General features: G+C 38.5%; 1 protein-coding gene across 1 annotated transcript in view; it reads right to left on the bottom strand.

Annotated features, from left to right (window-relative positions):
• Positions 1–24138, bottom strand: part of UVH6 (RAD3-like DNA-binding helicase protein) — a 281472-nt gene extending 257334 nt beyond the window's left edge. The window contains exon 1 of the mRNA XM_089426800.1: positions 23066–24138. Within this exon, the coding sequence (XP_089282926.1) occupies positions 23066–23877 (812 nt within the window). The 5' untranslated portion in view covers positions 23878–24138. The remainder of the gene's footprint in view (positions 1–23065) is intronic.
• Positions 24139–25019: the final 881 nt, after the last annotated feature.

Here is a 25019-nt window from a genome sequence, read left to right as displayed (position 1 = left end):
TCCTGATCAGCCCTCCTCCCCTCATTCTATGAGTGCCCTTCCTCCCCTCTTACTTGAACCACTCCCCCCTAGAATTACCCGTAGCAACTCCAAGGATCAGGGCTCTTCCTTTGATGGACAAAAGAAGCCGGGGAGAAAGACTACAAAGCAGCATAGGGATGAAAACGCGCAGAAAGACATAGCCCTTGGTCTACAGCATCCAATAGAACCTTACATTCAGGCCACAAAAGATCAAGAAGCAGCAAGCAAAGACAAGGGAGGCAGAGCACCTCCTCGAACCACAGTTCTGAAATGATTAAAATACTTTCTTGGAACAGCAAGGGACTTGGGCACCCCGCTAAAATCAATGCTCTAACAGACCTTATAGTGCAGGAGAAACCATCCATCATATTACTTCAGGAAACAAAGCAAAGAGAATCAGAAATCAACAAAATCTTTGGAAAGTATAAAAATTACAAAGGAAGCATAAGCGAAGCAAGAGGAGCTTCTAGAGGGATTACCACCATTTGGAATCAAAATGACTGGCAAAGTGAAGTTGAGTTAATCGATCAGCATTGGATAAAAACAGTCCTGAGAAATAATATCAGCAATCAACAAATTGTCATCTTCAATGTATATGTCCCCAATCACTATAGGGATAAAGGAAAATGCTGGGAAACTCTTAGCAATCACATCATGGAAGGAGACAGCAGCAACACCATAGTAGGCGACGACTTCAACTTAATCCTGCATGCAAATGAAAAGCGAGGGGGGAATTTTCTGCCAGACCCTTTCAGGAATCAAATGGAAAATGTAATGCACATTGGTGATCTGATAGACATAGCTCCAAAAAATCGCAAGTTCACATGGAGCAATCGAAGGCTGGGCAGCCACAACATCATGGAGAGGCTGGATCGATTCTTGGTTAATATTTCACTCCTGTCAACCTTTTCATCTGTTAATTCCACCATTTTGCCTTTTGCTGCTTCAGACCACTATCCAATCACCCTCGCCTTGAATACTCACTGCGCCCTTGGTCCGCTGCCTTTTAAATATAATCATATTTGGAGTGATCAACAAGCTGCCCGAAACATCATTCAGCTCACCTGGAGACAGCATATTGAAGGTTCCCCAGGCTACATATGGGAGAGCAAACTAAAGAATGTGCAAAAAGCGCTTAGACAATGGGCCAAATCGCACTACAAGGAGCCAGAACAGGAAAAGCATGAGTTAAAGCTTCAAATCGCTGAACTCCAATGCGCAATCGAACAAAATGATTACTGCCACAACGAAAAAATTCAAGAAGAAGAGTTGAACAATAAACTAAGCAAAATTAAAAGGCATGAGCAAGAAAAGTGGCGCATCAAATCAAGACAAATATGGCTGGAAAGTGGGGATAAGAACACATCATTCTTTCATAAGCAAGCCACCGCAAGACAAGTCAGAAACACCATAACTGCCATCTCGGACAGCGCAGGGACACAACATGTGGAACAAGCAGATATTAAAGAAGCAACTACAGAACATTTCAAGGATCTCTTAACCGAAGTACAGGAGGAAGAATCTTATGATGACCTGTTACAGCATTTGCATTCTAAAGTCATAGATGATCTGAACAAAAACTTGACAGCAGAGATAAAAGAGGAAGAAGTCGTTGAAGCAATCTGGAACCTCCATCCCAACAAGGCACCTGGTCCAGATGGGTTCCCAATTAGTTTTTACAGGGATTACTGGGAGCTGATAAAGAAAGACCTCATAAAATACATCAAGTGGATCCAAAAAAAAGGCAAAATAGGTGGATATACAAATTCTACCCACTTGGCTCTCATTCCGAAGGAGAACCGGCCATCCAATTTTTCTCGCTTCAGGCCCATATCTTTATACAACTCATCATACAAAATCTTCACTAAAATCATAGCCTCTCGACTCAAACCTCTTCTACCGCTGCTGATCTCCGAAAACTAAGGAGGCTTTATGGAAAATAGACAAATTTCAGATTCTATTCTTTTAGTCCAAGAGGCCATACACTCAAGTCATGCAAGGAATGAGAAAGGCTTCATACTAAAACTAGATCTGGCCAATGCCTTTGAGAGGGTAAGGCATTCTTTTTTATTTGCAGTTCTTCAAAGGATGGGCTTCTCACCTCTTCTTATTAATGTCATAAGATGTTGCATTTCTGGACCTTGGATCGCCCCCCTCATCAACGGAAGACCCGGACCTTCCTTCCAATCCTCAAGAGGACTAAGGCAAGGTTGTCCCTTATCCCCTTATCTCTTCATCCTCATGGCAGAATCATTTAGTTGTGCCCTCGATCAAAAGAGGCAGTCAGGCCTCATTACGGGCATCAAGTTTGAAGATGGCATTAAAAATATAAATCCTTCTCAATTTGTCGATGACACCCTTCTGTTAGGGGGAGCAACCACCATTATTGCAAGAAGATTCAAGTCCTTGCTTGACAAGTTCATGAGATATTCAGGAGGTAAAATAAATTACCTTAAGAGCTGTATTTATGGATGGAATGCTTCATCCCAAATGATACATAATATTGCCAATATTTTTGGTGTCCCCTGCAAGTTAGATTGGGATTGTTTCAGTTATTTGGGAATGCCGGTAACCATAGGGAAAGCAAAGACTGGAGTCTGGGACTTAACGCTAGACAAAATGAAAAGGAAACTTCAGAGATGGGGAACTCTGTGGCTCAATCCAGCTGGGCGATAGGTTCTACTAAAATCAGGGCTTTCCTCCCTTCCTTTATATCAGTTTTCTCTTGCCCAAGCTCCAGCTTCATTCCACCGAAAGATGGATAGCATCCTCAGATTTTTTCTCTGGCAAGGGGGCAAGAATGAAAAGAAAAAATTCAACCTAGTAAACTGGAAACAGGTTATACAAAGCCCTGAGAATGGAGGTCTGGGCATCAGGTCCCCATCTATTATGAATCTAGCATTCAGTGGGAAATTGATTTGGAGACTTATGGAAAATCAACCAGCATGGTGGAAAAAAGTCCTAGAATCAAAATATCTTAATCAGCCAAGATCGCAAATTCTCAATGTTGAAATCCCCAACAGACACTGTACAAAGATATGGAAATTTTGTAAAAAAGCCATCGTCTTCATGCCGCAAAATGTTTCCAAAGTACCAAAAGGAGGTGAAACAGTGAACATTGGTACGGACAAAATCATGGGCAACCCTCCCATAAACAGCCTTCCAGATATCGGCCCTATTCTTCATTATCTCCACAGCAAAGGCATATCCAAACTGAGTCAAATCTCTCAATGGAATGAATCAACTAATGCCTGGGTTCAATGGGAATTCCCACCCATACCCCACCATCTCAAAGGTAGCTTCGACTCTCTTTGTAACTGTCTGCACAGTATGGCACCCACCATCAAAGGTACAAAGGACGAGTATCGTTGGGATCCTTCAGGAACAAACTATTCTATCAAAGCAGGTTACAGCTACTTGAGCAGCGAAGAATACCCCACTGCTTTCTGGGCTCAGGGAAGATTTTAAAAAGAGTTGAAGCAATTCCAAAGATCAAATTTTTCATGTGGACACTTCTCCATGGTAAAATTTTAACTACAGAGAACCTCAAGAAAAGAGGCATTTTCGGACCCTCTAGGTGTCCCAACTGTCAAGCGGCGGAGGAAACCATATAGCATTTATTTATATCTTGTCCCTTTGTCACCTCATGCTGGAACAGCATCATACCTTCTGCTCCCTCCATTTGGAATCCCCAACATTCTATTGTCGAAGCCTTAAACAACTGGAGGAGTAGCTATCCTTGGCATTCAGCGAATCAAAACCCAGCCAAAAGAGTTTGGAACACTATTCTGTTTGTTCTTTTGTGGCGCATTTGGATTGCCCGAAACAGTATGATCTTCCGAGACAAGGCAACTACAATCAGGCACATAATCCTTTAAGCTTTAAGTCTTGCATCGGAAATTATAGCAGCCAAGATAACAAAGAGAATCGATCCCGTCAGTCTATGGACAAAGGAGCGAAACTTTATTTGGAATCTGATAGACAGGTCCAGCACCATTTCAGCAACAAAGATCAGCAAGTTTAGTGGCAAATCCGACAAACCAGAATGGACAATCCGCCTCACAAAAGATGATTTCGGTAAATGGCTCCTTTCAAAGAATTCTCACTCTTTATTTTTTGACAGAGCTTCCAAATCTAATCCGGGAGCTGTCGACGCAGGGGGCATCATTTTGGATCCTTCAGGTGCAACGGTGTCCTCCTTTGAATGGGGTCTGGGAAGACTAAGCAATAACCGAGCTGAAGCTCTGGGTCTGTTCCAAGATCTTTTGCAGCTTCAGAACCAAGGGATTAACAAAGCCCTCGTCTTCGGCGACTCGGCTATAATAATCAGTTTAATGAATAGCAACAGACAAGCATCCAACCTCTTTCTCCATCAAATCATCAGCCGCTGAAAAAATATGTTGTCTCAGGGCTTGGAGTGCCAATTTTTTCATGTCGTTCGATCCAACAACCAGGAAGCGGATAAGAGAGCTAGTCATGCCAGCTCACGGGAAAAAGGAAGCCTCTTACGCAATCAAGCGAGCCTGCACCAATTCATCCCTTGATCCACATGATTGCCCCAAATCGCCACTCTCCAAGGAACTGCGCTTCTATTATCAAGGAGTCTGATCAAACCTCCATCTGCAGCAATCTCTGTCTTCGCAGTTTATTCTCATTCTTGAAGACTTGGGAAAAAAATCAAATTGGATATTCTTTAGCAGAATTCGTGACTTTTGACAGCCAGCCTGAGGCCTCCATCGACTGACATATCAGATATATCACTATTGTTTAAATGTACTGCAAAACCAGTCTTCTGTTGTCCCAATTCATAAGAATCTATACTTGTTCTAGGATCTTACAAGTGAACAGTAAAGGCACTCATGTGTACTGCCACAATGAAATACAAAAACAAGCAACTACTATAATTCCATCTCTTGTAAAATCGGAGCTTAGACTCCTCCAACTTTTTTGAATATATCAAGCAACCGATTTTGTAAAAAAAAAAAAAAAAAACATGCTCTTTACAGTCAACCAAATCAACTATTCTTCGGGATGTTGTTTGAGACCTACTTATGCCTAAATTCAAAGAGAAATTATGTAATCCTATTCGTTTACAAGATTACAAAGTGAATGTTCAAACATGGCAATTGTTCACTTCCAAAGTTCATTTCAGATGAACCTTTCGTCAGGCCAGGTAGTAACTCTCCAAAGACAGAAAAGACTGATTCATCTGATTATTCCATAGGTATGTTATTGTTTTATACATTAGGAGTGATTGTTCAGTTCATCTTCCGATGACTGTTCACATTCCTAATTTATTTATTTTACAAATTCCCCAATCATGAAGATTAGGTGTCAACATTCCCCCCCTTAATCTGAAGGGATGTTGGTGAGTCCAAGCATCATTCTGAATCGTTCAAGCTTTTCCTTTCCAAGTGCTTTGGTGAAGATGTCTGCAATTTGCTCATTTGTGGAACAATGACGGAGATGGATTGTTTTGGCCTCAACATGATGTCGAATCAGATGATATTTAGTATTGATATGCTTTGTTCGATCATGGAACTTTGGATTCTTGGCCAACTTTATTGCAGAGGTGTTATCAATCATGAGTGGAGTTGATTGTACTTGTTTTACCTGCAAATCTTCAAGAATTTTCCTGAGCCACACAATTTCTTTCGTTGCTTCAGCTGCTGCCACGTATTCTGCTTCAGTTGTGGAATCTGCTGGAACTGATTGTTTGCGTGATCTCCAGGAGACAGCTCCTGATCCAAGACTCATAGCATATCCTGAAGTAGATACCCCAATTTCTTTGTCTCCATCGAAGTCTGAATCAGAGTATCCAATCAAGCTGAAGTCATCCACCTGTGTATACTTGATTCCAAGGTCTTGAGTTCCCTTCAAGTACCTTAGAACTCTTTTTGCAGCAGACCAATATCCCTCACAAGGCTTTTGCATGAACCTGGAGAGGATTCCAACAGTAAATGAAATGTCTGGTCTGGTAGTAGTGAGGTAGATGAGACTTCCTACAAGCTGTCTATACTTTGTTGCATCCTCAAATTCCTTTCCTTCAATAGATGTGAGCTTTAAGTTTTGTTCCATTAGAGTAGAAAGAGGATTGCACTCTGTCATGCCAAATCTGTTTAACAAATCTCCAATGTATTTCTTTTGAGAAAGAAATATGGATTTTGGATGTTGGGTTACTTCAATGCCAAGATAGTAATGAACATAGCCCAAATCAGTCATTTCAAAACTTTTCCCTAATTCCTTCTTTATGGATGCAATGTAGCTTTCATTGTTCCCTGTCATTAAAAAATCATCTACATATACCACAAGATACACAACTGTTTTGCCAACTTTCTTGACAAATAAAGTTGCATCATCAAGATCAAAATGATTGAAGCTGAGTTTCAGAAGATGCTCAGTTAGTTTTTCATACCAGGCTCGCGGTGCTTGTTTGAGGCCATACAAGGACTTCACAAGTTTGTATACTTTATGTTCATGTCCTTTCACAGCAAATCCTTCAGGCTAGGACATAAAAACATTCTCTTTTAGATCTCCATTCAAGAATGCAGTTTTTACATCCATTTGATGGACTTTCCAACCGTTCTGAGCAGCTAGTGCAAAGAGTGTCCGGATGGTGGCCCATTTTGCTGTGGGGGCAAAAGTTTCCTCATAATCGACCCCTTCCTTCTGTGCAAAGCCTTTTGCCACAAGCCTAGCTTTGTGCTTGTCAAGTGAGCCATCAGCTTTGTACTTGTTCTTGTAGACCCACTTGTAGCCAATTGGTTTGGTTCCAAATGGAGGATCAACCAGCTTCCAAGTGCCATTCTTTATGAGAGCATCATACTCCTTTTGCATCGCTTCTTTCCATTCATCATGAGAAGCAGCTTCTTTGAAGGAAGTTGGTTCAAAATCTGTAGACAAGTTCAGTTCACAATCATAAGTAACATCCATATCAACAGGTGAATTAGAGTCATCTACATCACCTCCATTTTGTCGGTTTGAATTTATGGTTCCTGTTTTTCCAATTTCATCAGGATGAACACTTTCAAGTGTCTTTGTCAGCCACTTTGGGGGACCTTTCTGAGATGGTCCAGGCTGCTCTGTTGATTGAGTTGGGACTAAATCAAGATTGAGTCTCACAATTCTATCAATTACATCATTTAAAGCATCATCCGTTGTTGGAGTTTCATGCAAGGGAGATTGTTCTTCAGAAGAAGATTCCACATGTTGATCTAGTATAAAAATCCCCCCTTCAAGATGTGGAATCTGATTATCAAATTCTTGAAATGATTTCGTTTTTGCGAATCTATCCAAGCGATCAAGTTGCCGCTCAACAACATTGTCAGATTTGGATGATTCAAGAAAAATGACATCTCTAGATACAACAAACTTTTTATTTACTTCATCATAGAGGCCTATATACAACAAACTTTTTATTTACTTCATCATAGAGGCGGTATGCTTTAGAGGTGTTTGAATACCCCAGGAAGATACACTTACGACTTCTAGCACCAAGTTTGTTTCTATGTACCTTTGGTATCAAAGCATACCAGGTGGAACCAAAGATCCTGAGATGTTTTACCGAAGGAACATGTCCATACCACAATTCATAAGGAGTCTTGTTTCTTATAGCATTAGATGGACATCTATTCTTTATATATGCAGCACATAGAACAGCATCAGCCCAAAACATTATCTTTACATTTTTGAAGAAAAGCATAGATCGTACCATATTCAAAATTGTTCTATTCATTCTTTCTGCTACACCATTCTGTTGAGGATTATAAGGTACAGTTGTTTGATGTTTGATCCAATGTTGGCGAAGATAGTTTTCAAATTCATTTGATGTATATTCTTTTCCATTATCAGTGCGAATAGACCCAATATGAGATTGTGCATCATTTTCAATCCATTTATGAAAATTCTTGAATGTTTGAAAAGCATCAGATTTGTTCTTCAATAAATAAACCCAACACATTCTGGTGTAATCATCAATAAATGTCATGATATATTTATTTCCATTTGCAGAAGGAACAAGCATTGGACCACATAAATCTGAATGAATGAGTTCAAGCTTCCTATGTGCTCTTGAATGTGAATCATGAAAAGACTGTTTGCTATGCTTTCCTAGAATGCAAGCATCACATTGCTTATGTTTCCTAGGAATTGTAGGCAAACCAACAGCACCATTTTTCTTCAATAAGCGGAGACTGTCATAGTTTAAATGTCCAAATCTAGCATGCAATAATAAACTTGATGGAAGTGTACCTTCTTCATGATGAGAAATATATGAGAAATGTTGTGCATGAGCAGAGGTTCCTTGCAGTTTGAGAAGTCTTTCTTCTTCTATTCCCCTCATGACAAGTGAGTGGTCAGATGCTTTTCTTACCTCAAGCTTGCCATCAAACATATGAATGGAGTGACCTTGCTGGCGGATGTGGACCAAGGACAGCAAGTTTCTCTTGAGCTGTGGGAGATATATAACATGATCCAGAAGAAAGTCTGGAAGACCAGGCAGTTTAAGCCTGATTGTGCGAAGCCCTGATGGCTTGATTTTTGACTGATCTGCAAAGTATACTGTCCATCAACATTGTCAGTGAAATCTTCATAAAAATCTTTTCTATGAGTCATGTGACAGGTTGCTCCTGAATCAAGCAACCAATCATTTTTCAAAGAAGCAAGTGAAGCATTAAACAAATCTTCATTTACTCCAATGTTACATTGTGCCTCAATATAGTGAGTGGATTCAGGTGCTTTACCTTTGTCTGTATCATCAGTTTTACCTTTCTGCTGGTTTCTTTTCTGCTCAATTTTGTCCCATGGTAGCTTGCATGTAGAAGCATCATGTGATCCATTTCGTTTGCAGCGAATGCAATGCAGATCTGCCTTTTCTCCTTGAGAATGTCTGCCCCCCTGCCTCTGAAGTATCTTCCTCTTCCTCTTCGTCCACCTCTTCCTCTTGTAGAATCTTGAGCAGGATGCTTTTCTTTATGAGCAAGGCACACAGTCTCTTCAGAAGATTCAGGGACTGTCTTCTTTCCAAAGGCTCTCTCTTTCAGCAAACTTTTTCACAAGAGAGTCAAAGGTTATATCTTTAAGATTTCCATTTGCTTGTAAAGACTCAAGGTAATTGGAGTAAGTAGGATAGAGTGCCTTGAGAAAAGCAATAAGAGGGATATCCAACTCAACCTTAGTGGATTTGATATCATGCATTATGGATTTTACTTCAGATGCAAGAGCAAGAGGATCATTATTTTTCAGTTCAAGAGTGAAGAGTTTAATCATGAGCTGAACAACTTCAAGTGCAGAATGTGAGTCATAGAGTTCTTTGAGCTTTTGTAAAGCTTCAAAGGCAGTTGAATATGATGAAATATGGCGACTTACTTCTTCATTTACATATGTTGCGATTAATACATATGCTTTGTTGTTCTTATTATCCCAAATGACGAGCTCTTTGTCTGATGTAGGCTGTACTGGGTCATTGTCTCCTTCTCCGACACACACTCCCTTCCACAACTCATTGAAGATGAGGGTGTGTTTTATCATCCGGGACCATTCAGGATAGTTCTCCTTGCCAGTGAGAACTATCCCTACCATATAGATGATTGAATGCATTCTGTAAAAAAACTTCTGATGAAAAAAAAACTTCCTTACATTACAGCCTTATGCACTATATTTTCTTCAAATCCCTCTAATGTTTGATAGAAGCATCAGCATTTCATTGAAATATTATGTACATATCACTTCAATATTACATATCACTTTAATGCTTTAACTTTTCAACGCAGCATTACCATTCAAATGATAAAAAAAATTGTGCAATACTACTATGTTTTGAATGATATATAAAACGCGCAATACCACAAATGCTTTGATATAAACTGCTTATATAAACCGCGCAACACTATGAACTCAACCGCGCAACACTATGAACTCAACTGCGCAACACTATACCACAAATGCTTTGATATATAAAACGTTTTGAATGATATATAAATTGCTTATATAAACTGCGCAACACCATTGAAGGCAAAAACTGCCATCATAAATATACACTGGAATTAAAATCACCCTCTTGTCATTTATCGGCATTCTCAAGCTTAAGGGACACATTAGACCTCCTCCCAGAAGACAAATGCGAAGCCTTTTCATGCGGAGTCTCTGCCTCGTCGAGGGCTAAAGTCTGCTTGGCAAGTATGCAGCCCATTTGTACACGAAAAGGAGCTCCAATCACGCAGACGAAACCTTAAATCCCGCTGCCATTTCCAACCAAAGCTTAAGTTTCTTTGAAAACTCAATCATTTCCTACTACTGCACAATTTATCAAAAACTGTAACTTAAAGTCCACTGTAAAGCTTAAATTACATGCTATATTCGAGCATTTCCTATTGTGTCCAGGAAATGAAAATGCGGCTCAAAAAATGTTGCAATCTTTGGATTCCAGCAACAGCCGTATAGGCGAAACTTCTAAAGAATAAAAGTACTTGACAAAAAAAACTTTGGTGGCCACTAAAAGAGAATCGGTTTAATCTGTGTCAAATGGTGCATCAAACTATCGAACCTTGCATCAAAGTGTATCTTACAGTGACTTCATATCTTATTGCATTAGGCACTTTTCAAGAGAAATGATGCAACCCGAGAGAGTGGAGCAAAAAGGATAATCCGCTTTTGCAAGGGCCTCTAAGGTTGTTACAAGGGAAGGCAAAGGAAAGTAACAGCAGTGCATTGCATTGCATTGCGTAGACTGACTGCCATCATTCACATTATCAGAGTGGCGCAGCGTAGGTTTTGTTTAGAAAATGGTAGCAGCATAATAGTAGCAGTCTTGACAGACAATGTCAGAATCTGGCACCAACGGATATATGGGCAACGTATTGCAGGGAGCAGGCTCTGTATGGAGCAGAGCGCAGGTCATGGCAGACAGACAGGACACTCAGTCAGACAAGGGAGTTACAAGGCACAACAGCTAAAAATAGGAGTTGGCTCTGATACCATGTCAGGCCAGGTAGTAACTCTCCAAAGACAGAAAAGACTGATTCGTCTGATTATTCCATAGGTATGTTATTGTTTTATACATTAGAAGTGATTGTTCAGTTCATCTTCCGATGACTGTTCACATTCCTGATTTATTTATTTTACAAATTCCCCAATCATGAAGATTAGGTGTCAACACCTTTCAACATCCGTATTGGTGGTTGCATATCTTCATCGAGTCCTGGTTCAAAAGTTTCAGATTGAAAACTAAAGATGATACCAATTATTGTTTATTTACGGATACAATTATTCAAACTTGTAATTGAGAAAGGGAATGTTAATTGTGAGTCCCCAGACAATCACAAAGTTTGCGATCAAGTACTTATGAGTTGTAATTCTTATCTATTAATGACAAGTTACCATTATCTACTAATGAGTTGCCAAAGTTGTAATCCTTATAAATTGATGACATGTTATCATCATCTACTAATGAGTTGCAAGTGAGATATAAACCAGGAAGTGGTCAAATTTGTGTATTATGTATTGATATCATGAGATCAATACAATGAGTTGTAGAAAATGGCTTCAAGCCTTTTCCTCCAAATTTTTTGGTTGTGCTTGTTCGTGTTCTAATTCTTAACAAACACCAAGTTAACCATACAAAATTGCATTGTTTTGATCTTACCCCATGCAAATTTCTATGCAAAGACAAATCACCTTTCCAAAAAAGTATCAGCAATAGGTAAACATTGATGGACAACAACTACATCTCAAATTGCTAGGTACTTGGCCAAGTTGTTGGAGCAATCTTATTGTCAAGTTCATGTACAAGTCTTGGGAATCCTCGACTTGATAGGTGTATACTACAAATGGACATGAATCTTTTGATTTGGGAAATGGTGATTCAGGGCATGATCATGGCTCACTTGATGTAGTCTTTTGAGTTGAGGATCAAATCTTCAAACTACGCTCAAAGACATTATAGTTTCCCTTTTCCACTTTCAAGGGAGTACGACAGTATTGTTTGATTACAAGAGTCGAGACTTCTCACCTTTCAGTTAACTAGGGGGAAGATATTGGTGACAGTTGTTACACTTCAAGTTCAAAGCTTACTCAGTGATTTCACTATCACGACAATAGTTTCAAAATTTGATGATTTTGATAGAAATCACTCAAAGTTTTGGATTCGTTAGTTTGGCCTTTAGCACTTGATATTTTTTAAGATTTTCAATTGTTTGATGATAGCTTGAAGATGAAATTTTGATGGTTCACCACATTTTAGCTTTCGATAATTCAATCAATAGAAAATTTGGGACTTGCGTGATTGTTCGAGACTTTGATTGATGATTTGGTTTCAGCATATGGACTCTGAAAATTTCCAAGCCTAGCTGACCATTGTCCTTGTAATCTCAATTAAATAATAAATTGTTAAATTTTATACATTATATTCAAACCATAGCATCAATCACACAATCGTTGGAAAAAATAGCAGAAACATAAAACACATTTTCACACATACACAGGGAATTACTCCTTCAAATTAGCATTCCATTCCTTCAAAAAACTTAGAAGGAAACTTCCACAAGATGCCTACAAAAATAGCATTGCACATTTACCAAAATCATCTGGAACATGAACAAAACAATACCTTGAGAAGCACAACCTATTGTACGAATCGTAAACCCAATTGTACAGGTTGTGCAGCTTTTGTCCTTGTTGTTGTTTGTATGACTATATGGATCAGTACAATTTTGTCCAAACAACCATACAAAACTACGCGCTATCAGGAAATGCCTCTTTCCTGGCCACCTACATTTTATATTGCTCTTAATCACTCAACCTACTCAATTGCTTAACTACTCAACTGGGTTAGAAAACCTCTACCTTGTCCTATCTTTATACTTTGAGTTGAGACCAAAACCCGAATCTATTTTTGAGTTTACTCCTACCTTTTTAGACTTAAATCACGTTGAAATTTGTAGCTCAGGTAGGTAATTTTGCACAGGCCTTGTGTCTAGGCATACAGAAGTCACCCACATTTCACCTTAGAATATTTGTTGATGTAACTTATCCTAAGTTTAACTTAGGAAAAAGCACAAAATTATATGTTGGCTTATTGAGCTAAACTAAAACTTAGATAAAGCAAATTATTTATTTTAGAGATTAAGTTTTAATCTTAGTTGTCGATCTCAAATGAGGCGAGATCTAATCTCAATCATCCATCACTTTCTAATTACAGTTAGGGTTAGGATTAAAGTTTTGGCTCAATGTAAAGTTATAGAGCAAGGCTAAGGTAAGGAGATGAGACACAACAACAGCACAAGATTGAGAGCAGCATCTCAGTGAGCATGTGTTGAGTCTAAGAGAGTGTGTAGAGGCTAGATATCCAGATCTACGAGAGAGAGAGCAGATCTGTTGGATCAAATCCAGAGTTTATTTTCTCAGTTGGGCCATTATCCCATGACGAGAGCCCGTGTAAGTTTTGTGATTAATTTATTAATGAAGAACTGATTTGATTGGGCAAAAATCTGTTTGTGTATGTGATTCAGATCAAATTTTTGCATTTGCTATATTATTTTTTGTTAGGAATATGGCCATGTATTTGTTCAATTAATATTTGCTAAGAAGTAATAACAGGTGTTGGGTTCGGTAAATTCTAACAAATCCTAAATATAAAACATTCACATTTTTTAGTCAAATGTATTACAAAATAGACTCTTCAAAATTATTTCAAACTACTTCTTGCATATTCGCACTAAACTTGTGCGGAAGTTCTTGTTCGAGCTATAATTCTACACACTCCCTCTTAGCGAGTAACAAATTCTACAACAACCCAAGTCTGCCTTTGAATGCCTAAAGCTTCCCTTTTTCCAAGGGCTTGATCAAAATATCATCTGCCTGTCTATTTGTGGGAATATGTTGGGGCTTCACTACTCCTTTCAAAACCTTGTTTTATATGAAGTGATATTTGATCCCTATATGCTTGGACCTGTTATAAAACACTAGATTCTAGGAGAGTTTGATACAACTTTAATCATCACAGTAAACAATTATAGGTTCCAACTCCTGATCAACAACCCTACAAGTAACTCGCGAAGCTAGTTGGCATCACAACTAGCAACACTAGCTGCCATGTATTCTACATCTAATAAGCTAAGTGCCGAGAAAACCTTCTTTCTATTAAATCATGATATTATCGTTTATCCCAAGCTAAAACAGCACCGTTAGGTCATTTTCCTGCTACACTACTTGCCCAGTCTGAGTCTTAATAACCTTCCAAATTCGTTTCACCGTCTCCAAGATATCTCAAACCATACCCCATTATGCCCCTCAAATACCTAAGAACATGTTTCGTTGCCACCCCATGTTCCTACCTTGGCTCCACCATGAACTGACTCAAGGTGTTCATTACAAAACATATATCTAGTCAAGTGTTGACCAAATACATCAAGTAACCTTTTAGCTACCTATACATCATGGGATCCACCAACTCTAAATATAAAGTTGTTATCTTCTTCCAATTAGTGATCATAGGTGTGGCCATAGGTTTACATTCCTCCATCCAAAATATGTTCAAGATCTAAACTACATACTTACCCTGCCCAAGGAAAATCTCACCTGGTCTCTACCAAACCTCCAACCCCAAGAAGTAATGCATCATGTCGATGTCCTTCATCTTGAACTCAACTTCCATGTCTACTTTGCACCCTACAATGAGCTTCTCTATACCTATCAATAAGAAATCATCTACATAAAACACCAAAATAATTAGATCAAACTGAACAAATATATAGTTATAATCAACATCACACCTGTTGAAGCCCTTAATCTACAAATATCCATCAATCATGGAATACCATGCTCTTGGTGCCTAGTTGAATCCATGCAAAGCTTTCTTAAGCCTACACACATGATAGTCCTTCCCGGTTAACTCAAAGCCCTAAGGTTGCTATGTACACTTCTTCCTTAATGACCCCAAGGAAAGTTATCTTCACATCCATCTAATTTATCCTCCATCAAATAAATGAAACCAAGAACATAATAGCTCTAATGGAAGTGTAATTGGAAACTCAAGCAAATTTCTCCTCGTAGTCCACTCCCTCTCGGGGAGAACCCTCTCGCCACAAACTCACTTTGAATTTTTCAATGCTACCGTTTGATCTTGTAAAGCCACCTGGAACTCACAATTGACTTCCCCTCCAGTCTTGACACTAAGTCCCAAACAACATTCTTCGTGATGGAGGCATACTCCTTTACCATGGCATCATGTCGTACCTATCAGTTTGTTGTCTCCTGAAAACTAGAAGGATTAAGATCTATAATGTTGCTTATCAATGTCATATAGTCTAGAAACCTCTTCGAAGGTCTACTTTATCTTAATGTGCTCCTAAGAGTAGTCTCAACATGCTCATGAGAATCCCTGAATGTCTAATTGAATCATCAAGGTCTCTTAACTAAAGTATATTCCCCTATTCAGATGAAGGGGGTTGTACTAATTTAGCGATCACTAGTGATCCAAGCTCAACCTTTGAAGTTTCTTGCTCCTCATCCTCCATCATTGGAATAGGCTCATGGGACTTCCTGGTTGCTAAGTCTTCCTCAGACTTTACATCCCCAATTACTACTATATTCCTCTACTCTGGAATATAGACCCTATAAGCCTTTACAATCTCATTTTAACCCACAAATAAACCCTTCATGTTGGAGGGCTCCAACTTGGTCCTCTTCTCTACCATTACATGGATATAAACTAGAAAACCAAAGACGCAAAAATGACAAACCTATGGTTTCACACCGATGAATACCTCCTCTAGTGTCTTGGCCTCAAAAGATTTTGTACAGACATTGATTTTGGATGTAGACTACTGCGTTGCATGCTTCTAACCAAAAAAACACTGAGAAGTCTTGGACATGTATCATCGCTTTAGTAGCCCCTATGATGGTTCAATTCTTTTGCACTGCAACCCCATTTTCCTATGGGTTGTATAAAACTATCCTAAGACTTTGATATTCAATTTTCAACTAGAGCTTTGAACTCTTGAAATCTACTAAAGACATCATTCTTGGTCTTTAAAAATACATCCAAGTCTTGCAAAAGCAATCATCAATAAAGGAAACATAATACATGCCACCTACTATTGACGCTATTGACATCGATCCACAATCATCTGAATGTACTAAGTCCAAAATCACCTTAGACCTACACTCACTACTTGGGAAAGTAGCCTTGACACACTCACCAATTATGCAACCTTTGCATACACCATGTTGCTCAATACTGAACTAAAAATACCTATGACTATCTCTTTCAAAATAGGCAATGGCTAGTTACGCAGGTGCCCCATCCTCTTGTGCCACATTTTGCACAAGTCATTATTAGGCACCAAGGTTCAAACAGGTACACCCTACAACTTGTACAAATTACCTTCTCTAACCCATATTACCCTAAGTTTTATTTGAACTAGATTACTTCAATTTGATGAGGGCTCTCCGGTCCTTGAACTACACTACAAAGCCCTCATCTTTTGTAACCAAAACTTAAAGCAAATTCTTACTAAGACCTAGTACAAACATGACATCACCAAAATCTAAAGAATTACGTAAGAGCTGGAAGGGAATAATACCAACTCCTACTATTGAGTACTCGACATCATCACCAAGCTCAACATGTACTCTTGATTCCTGCTGCTTTGGACTACAAAAGAATTGTTGAGATTGTCTCATGTATCAAAATGTTGCACTATCCACATACAACACATACCTCATAATCATGTTTATAGAAAGGCAAGATACCAACAAAATATCCTTCTCGACCTTGGCAGCAAACTCATTCATTTTGAGTTTCTGCAAAGATTACTACATGCTTCTACTACTACTCCACTTTACCCTTCTTCTTTAGACACTATGATGCATAATGTCCATATTTATAACAAAAAAGCACTTGAGTTTATGCAAGTCCTTCATTCCTATTTACCAGCCTAAATCCATCTTAACCCCAGATCTATAAAGCTTCGAGAGGGATCAAATTTCTAGACGTGCAAACCTCTTTTTTGAAAGAGATTTGATCACTCTCGACGCTTAATAGATCCAAGGTTAAGATGGATCTACGCTAGTTTCGATCATGCGCAGTCACACAAAATTTGTTGAACATCTAATTATTCTAATCATTTTAAATATGCTAAATGTGTCTAAGATTAATCTAGTTATTTTAATTTTAAATTTGCTCAGTTACCTCAGTTTGTTGAGATAATAGAGAATGTTAATAACTTGAATGATGAAAAATGATGTAATAATATTTTTCAATGTATACTAAAAATGTAACAGTGTTGAATGATAGAAAATGTGAATAATAAGAATGTAGTCAATTATAAATAGTCTTCATTGTGATCAATCTCAAACTATTTTCTTCTATTGTTATATTATCACTGTTAGTTTTTCCATCTTTTCATATCAGTCAAATGAAAAGGACAGTTGAAATCATAGACCATTCAAATCTTTAACTCAAACTATTGTAGTGAATATCAAACCTTCTCTCCCTTACTCTCCCATATTAATAGTAGCTTTCTCCAAAGTCAACCATTGCAACTTATGGAGTGTTAAACCCCAAGTAAGTTTTAATGATAGTTGATTTCTATTACCTCGTTTGAATGCAAATTAACTAATAATGATGAGTGATGGAAAATGGGAAAAATAAAAATGTAGTCAATTACAAATAGTTTACAGTTTCAAGAAGCAAACATTTCAGGTGAGTGAACATTATATCTAAGATCAAAATTCAGGTATTTTATTTATTGTTGAATTACTGTAACACAGAAATCAATGCACGTCATCGATAATTTGTTTGCTTACACTAAAATCAATGCACACTATTAATCTAATTACTTTGAAATTAATGCACATCATACATCTAGTTACATCAAATCATAAATCAACCTCTGCACTGAAATCAATGCATCTAGTACAAGCAATCAAATAGGATTAGAAATCAACGTCTACACTGAAATCAATGAATCTAGTGTGAGCAATCAAATAGGATTAGAAATCAACATCTACATTGAAACCAATGCATCTAATGCGAGCAATCAAATAGGATTAGAAATCAACATCTACACTGAAATCAATGCATCTAGTGCAAGCAATCAAATAGGATTAGAAATCAACAACTACATTGAAATCAATGCATCTAGTGCAATCAATCAAATAGAATTAGGAATCAACATCTACACTGAAATCAATGCATCTATTTCAGTGAAAAACCAAAATATTCATGGCTTTCTAAATCCAATTTCTTTTACCTTTTGTAAAATCCTTACTTCATCTTCCTTTATGGTTAATAATGTTCAATATTATATAATACTATATAATATTTGTATTTTTCTTTGTGTGTCTCTTTCTTATTCCCTCTTTGCCCCCTCCATCTATGTGTCTATCTCCCTCCCTTGTTAATTGGAGTAGAGAAGTAAGGGTTTTGCTTGCCTAAGTGCTAAAGCTAGTAGAGGGACCCATAAAACGATGTTTGGGATATTGTGTCACAGCCAGAAGGCAAATCAGTAGTAGACTCACACTGGGTGTACAAGGTGAAGCGTGGAGCAAATGGGAGTGTGGAGAAGTACAAGGTTAAGTATGTGGCCAAGGGCTTCTCGCATGTTGAGGGCATCAACTATGATGAGACGTTTGCCCCGGTGGCTCGTTGTTCATCCATTAAGATAATTATGACACTTGCAGCTCAAATGGGGTGGAAGATCCACCAGTTGGACATGAAGACAGCATTTCTCAACGGGGTGGTTGAGGAAGAGATTTATATGGAGCGGCCTGAGGGGTTTGAGACCTTCAGCAGAGACACTCATGTTTGTGTGTTGAAGAGATCTATTTATGGGCTCAAACAGGCACCAAGAGCAAGGTACACTCGCATTGATAGCTACCTTCAAGGATTGGGCTTCAATAAGAGTGAGGTGAATGCCAACTTGTACTACATCATGGTTAGAGGGCTTCCGCTCATTCTAGTGCTCTATGTCGACGTTCTTATCTTAACTAGAGCAACCAACTTGATTCAGGATTGCAAGGCAAACCTTGCAAGAGAGTTTGAGATGAAGGACATAGGGCTTAAGCATTATTTCCTTGGGTTGGAAATGGCAGGGTGATGGGGAAATCTTCTTAGGGCAGGGAAAAATACACTACAAAGATCCTCAAGAGGTTTCATATGCATAATTGCAGATCCATGACCATGCCTAGAGTCACAAATTGGAGGAAGGTGGACGCTAGTAGAGTAGAGCGAGTAGATGCCACGTTGTATAGGCAACTCATTGGGTTGTTGACGTACTTATTCAACACACGGCTTGACATACGTTTTGCAAGTGAACCAATTGAGCCAGTTCATGATGGATCCTACGCAGTGTTACTTGGGAGCGGGAGCGAAAGCAGGGAGCGGGAGTGAAAACGGGTGCGGGAGCGACATTTTCAGAAGCTCCCGGTTTGGGATCGAATCCCGGAGCGTTTTTATATAAGATATATATATTTTTTATATTTTTATACATATATGTCAACAAAAACATATAGAATGATGAATTAGATATTAAAAACATAAAAAAACATAGATTGAACCATATAACAACAATCATCTAGAAGTTATAATCTTCATCAACCATGTCCACAAGTTAGTAACATATAACATATTGAGTCATGATTCATCAATCTTGAAGTTTCAAGCTTTCAAAATTCAATATATAACATTTATCATCATTGATCACCAAAGTTGTACTTGTAAGCTAAGTGTAACCATTACAACAAATAATATCTAACATGAAATGAAATGAAACAACTTTCAACTTTCATGAAGCATCATATTCATAATTCATTACTACTGAGTTATAATTGCCAACTTCAAACTTAAATTGTCATATATTGTTTAAAAAAATATCATAATAAATATGAAAGAGTCAATAGTTATAAAAACTACTAGAAACTAGAAAAGACAAGTAAATCTATTATCTATTACTTATGCTTGGGCCTCTTGCCACAACGAGAAATGTCTAATTTTTTAGTCTTGTTGGAAAATCAGGATCTTTATCATTAATATCACCCTCTAAGCATTAATATCCAGAGGTATCTTTGTCATTACCTATGTATTTGTATAGGGATCTTTGTCATTAATATCACCCTCTAAGCATTAACATAAGATAGAAAAAGCATAGCATGTCAAGTCAAGATTTTGTTTGAGTGATGCGTACATTTTTAAGAGGGTCATGATAGAGGAGTTTGACAACCAATGTCACTAACATCAAGGTACATAGAGGGATTGGTGCTCTTGATTAAATACGAGTTCCATACCCTAATACATGACAAAATTCAATGGAAACATTGCAATCCTGAAATCCTGAAAAACTGATAAGTCTGTTGGATTTTGAATGAAATCTAAAATTCTACTTTTTGCATATGAAATCCAATGAGGTCGGAACCACTCTCAAACATCCTGAGTCATTTCATGGTAATGTTAAAAATTTAAGTAAAAGGATGAAAATGAAGATTAAAGAGAATGTCACTTTTACTTTAAGAATTTAACATTACCATGAATCGCATATCAATACTAGGGCCATAGACTTGATCCTTAAGCTGCCCCACTAAAAACTTATTTGTTTCTTTGAAAACAATTGCATTTGGAACATCATTGCAAAAAAAAAAATTGCAAAAAAGGAAAAACACTCCCAAAAAGGCAGGGAGCGATTTTTTTAAGGAGCGTGCTCCCGAGTCACTCCCGCCCGGAGCATGGATTGGGAGCGGGATCAAGGGGGGGGAGGTGCTCCCCCGCAACTATGGTCCTACCAAAGTTCACTAGGTTGTTGCAAAGCAGGTTTTGAGGCGACTTAGAGCAAATTATGGATTGTCGTACAAACTGGTTGATGGAGTGACAATTGAGGGCTTCAGAGGTGTAGATTGGGCAAGGAGCTCCACAGATCAAAGGAGTACTTTAGGTTGAGTCTCCGACATTGAGTCAGCAGTTGTTTCCTGGTTCAACAAGATGCAAAGATCAATTGCGCTCAGTTCAGCAAAGATCAAGTACATGGCTACCAGTTTGGCATCGTGTGAAGCTATCTGGATGAGGAAGTTGTTTGTGGGACTTTTCAGGCAGAGGATGGAGCCCACTGTTATCCACAGTGATAATCAGAGTTGCATTAAGCTCTCTGAGAATCCAGTGTTTCATGATCGCTCCAAGCATATCAAGATCAAGTATCATCATCACAGGGACTTTTTGCAGAAAGGGATAGTGAAGCTACCATACTTTCCAACAGATAAGCAGGTCGTGGATATCTTGACAAAGGCCTTAGTTGAAGGCCAATTCGTGTTTTTTGGAGATAAGTTGGGAGTTGTACAAAATCCCTTCCTCGCTAAGGAGCGTTGAAAATGTAGTGAAGGAAGGTCTTACAGGTTGGAGTTCTTACACCTCAATGATTTAATGTATGTGCATTACAATCTCCGACTTCGAGTGAAGCAAATAGAAGCACCAATGGATCGAGATGCCATTTCCTTAGACAATATTGATGTATTGTCTCAGTGGAGGGTGGAGTCTCAGGTGCCCATCTTGGAGGAGTCACCTTCATGGTTAGAGCCAGATGATCCATTAGAACAAGGGCAACAGAGGAGGACTCGGGGGAGGAGCAGCACGAGGAGGAGGAGCAGGAGCAGGAGGAGGAGGAGATTGTGGGAGCATCAGCATCAGAACCATCTGCTATAGATATAGGAGAGCACAGCTCCATACCTAGCACTCATTATATGACAATAGGTGCAAGGGCAGGGCCTTCTACTGCTAGGGACAGGCCTAGCAAACAGCCCATCATGTTTTTCCATAAAAGGGGGAGAGGGCACTGATTTCAGATAGATAGCTGCTAGTTTTATTTGTTTTGCTACATATAACTCATGATGATGAGATACTTTAATATATGTGATGCTATTTTGTATTGGTTCTCCACATTTGAGCCCTTGGTTGGACAATTATCAGGGATCAGCAAGATTTGGTATCGCCTTTGATGTATCATTTTTATTTTACATCATATATATCAGTGCTTTCTTCATATTTATGTGCCAATGTGTTTATTTCAAGTTGTTATTGCTTTATATGTTTAAAATCTAAAAAAAAAAATGAATATATTATGCATTTTTTATGCTTGCCCATATTTTCGCCGATATTGCTGATAAGATGTTTTTTGGATCCTCAGCCAATATTTTGCTGATACCCATATTATCAACGCTGGCTACTATATTGAATGTTTTAGTGTTGATCGAAGGAACAGGGCTATTTACTGAAGATTATATTGCTTATTTACATCTGTATTGTTGAATGAACTATTTGTATCACTTCTAAGCCAAAAAGGATTTTTGTTGAAAGCCTAAGTTACCATAGGGAAAAAAATTCCCTTGGATACCACAGAGGGAGTGATTATTTTGATTACCCTATGGATGTCAAAATCTGGATTTTAACATGAATTTTCAGAAAAGAACTGTATTTGTGAATTTAAGATACTCCACCCATCATCAAGGACATAAAGCTTTGAAATGTCCTGATGATGGGTGGAGTATCCATCTGAAAAGTTAGACAATTCACAAAAATAGTTCTTTTCCAAAAATTCATCTTACAATACGAATAACTGTGATGTTCTGATGATGGGTGGAGTATCCGTCTGAAAAGTTCGACAAACTAAATTCACAAAAATAGTTCTTTTCCAAAAATTCATCCTACAATATGAATAAATATGAATAACTGTGAAAATCTGTAAAAGATTATATAAAATCTGGATTGTAAAAATTTGCATAATATTTTTAGTATTAGTGAGATGTATAGTGCCAGATTTTTTATGTACTAAATTTCTCAGCAATTTTTTTCTATTTGTTACCGAATTCGAGCTTGGAAACTGTGGTATAAAGTTGCATGGTAAAAAGGCAATCATATATTTAAAAAACCACGAGTTCCCGAGATGAACAATAGCCAGCCTCTACAAAAATGAACAAATGGACTAAAAAAAGGCCACCAACTCCTGCAAACAATAATTTAAAAATCCATATACGCATATAGAAAATATGGATAGAACCAACATACTTCTCAACAATTTCCGTCATCTTCGTAATGTTCCGGGTGGCTCCAGTCAGTGTCTGCTCTCTGATGTTCACACTCAGCGCCTCAATACAGACATTGTCGATATTATGCGCCTCGTCGAACACCACAATACACTCCCTCTGCATTTCTCTTGAAATGATCCCTGCCACTTTGGGATCAAGCAAGTACTGATAATTATAAATCACAATGTTGGCAAACTGGATCATATGCCTGGCCAAAAAATAAGGGCACCACCCTTTGGACTTCCCAAAGCTTCTCAGTTCTTGAAGCGTATAAACCCCAGGCGGCATGATCGCTTCGGCCCCCTGTTTATCATAATTTTCAAAAAACTGGCAAGTTTCGATGTTGGGATTGTCCACAGCCAGCGCCCTGACCCAGGACGCCGTTAGTTTCCTACAACCCGCGTCGACGCTCTCCCTGGAATTGGCACTACGGACTTTTTCATTGATGCAGAGGTTTTTCCTCGAACTAAGCCCTAATGCTAGGATTTTAGCGGTGCTTCCGAGTTCTTTTTGCTGGTACTCGTTCAGAAGGCGAAGTTCGGCTAAGACTTTCTCCATTTCGTGGACCGTGCGAGTGCAGTAGATGAGTTTCCCCACGCTGGGATCTGAGAACTGGTAGCTGGTAATGAGGGAGAGAAGGGTTATTGTTTTGCCTGTTCCGGTGGGCATTTCAAGCAAGCAGTGGCCCTTGGCGTCCAGGGCGCGCTTCAGCTCCATCATGTACTGGTATTGCTCTGGGTAGATGTGCTCGTAAGGGAAGTATACCTCTAGGTTCTCGATTTTGAATTTCATGGCGTCCGGTATAGGATTCGAAAAGAGGACCTGGTAGTGGGAACCAGAAAATGGTGCAGGGGTAAAAAGAGGCCCTGAGGATAGTTGAATCAGTTACAGGGTAGTAGGTGGTAGTTAGCGGAAGATGGAAGGTTTTTAAATTCCGAGAGATCGTTATTGACATCAAATAAGAATGTTAAGTTGATGAGATATTTATACTCGGCTCAAAGATTAGAGAAATTAAACCTGAGAAATCGAAGGTAGGAGGAAAATTTACCTGATATGCAGGTTTCGTATATGGGAGTTGAGAGGGGTATTTAAATTGTTATGTTACGAGTCTAGCGACTATTGTAATCGATATGCCGAATTTGGAAAAAAAAAATACAGATGCTTAAATTTAAATTATCTAAAGTTTTGTTCTACATGTTAGTTTATGAAACAAAACCTTTTGAGTCGACGAATCAAAAGTTTTGAGGTTTTATTTGACCTCTCCCTAAGGCACCAACTCGATTAAAGCTAAGGCTTTTATAAATTAGTTTTTTCTTTTTTTCCTACGGAATAATGCTACCATTGCTTAGCATTATTTCATCCACAACAAATGTTATGTTTAATTGATTTTCAATCTTTGTATATCTAAGTATTAGTATTTCCAACATCTTGCACCGAGACATTTGGCACATTTGTGATGTGACATTTGAGCTTTGCATGGCAAGCACATAGGGTCTCTCATGAAGACTAGGGTGTTCTTACCTCTCTTCCAACCTTTACGTTTGTCTCTGAGGGATCAAAGCAATTTAATCTGAAACCAATATGTTTAAACATTCCACTCTTCTGCTTCAACGTTTGGATTAAGCTTTGCTACACCGTTTTCTATTTGGGCAAGTGACTGAAGTGGACAAGGCTCGTTGTGGTTGAGGTACTTGTTCTTTGTTTGAAGTGGACAACATTCCACTCTTCTACTCCACCATTTGGATTAAGCTCTGGTACATCGTTTTCTGTTTAGACAAGTGACTGAAGTGGACAAGGTTCGTTGTGGATGAGGTACTCGTTCTTTGTTTGAAGTGGACAACACCCTTTGTTGATGTGACTGATGATAAGGATAAGGTCAAGGTTGAGGTACTCATTCTCTGTTTGAAGTGGACAATGCCCTATGTTGATGCGAC

Source organism: Pinus tabuliformis, chromosome 6 (genome assembly GCF_031772625.1).
Source record: "Pinus tabuliformis cultivar Carrire ecotype Pingquan chromosome 6, CPIR1, whole genome shotgun sequence".
Lineage (NCBI taxonomy): Eukaryota > Viridiplantae > Streptophyta > Pinopsida > Pinales > Pinaceae > Pinus > Pinus tabuliformis.
The sequence above is the reverse complement of the archived record's forward strand: the minus strand, read 5'-3'. Positions and strand labels throughout refer to the sequence as shown.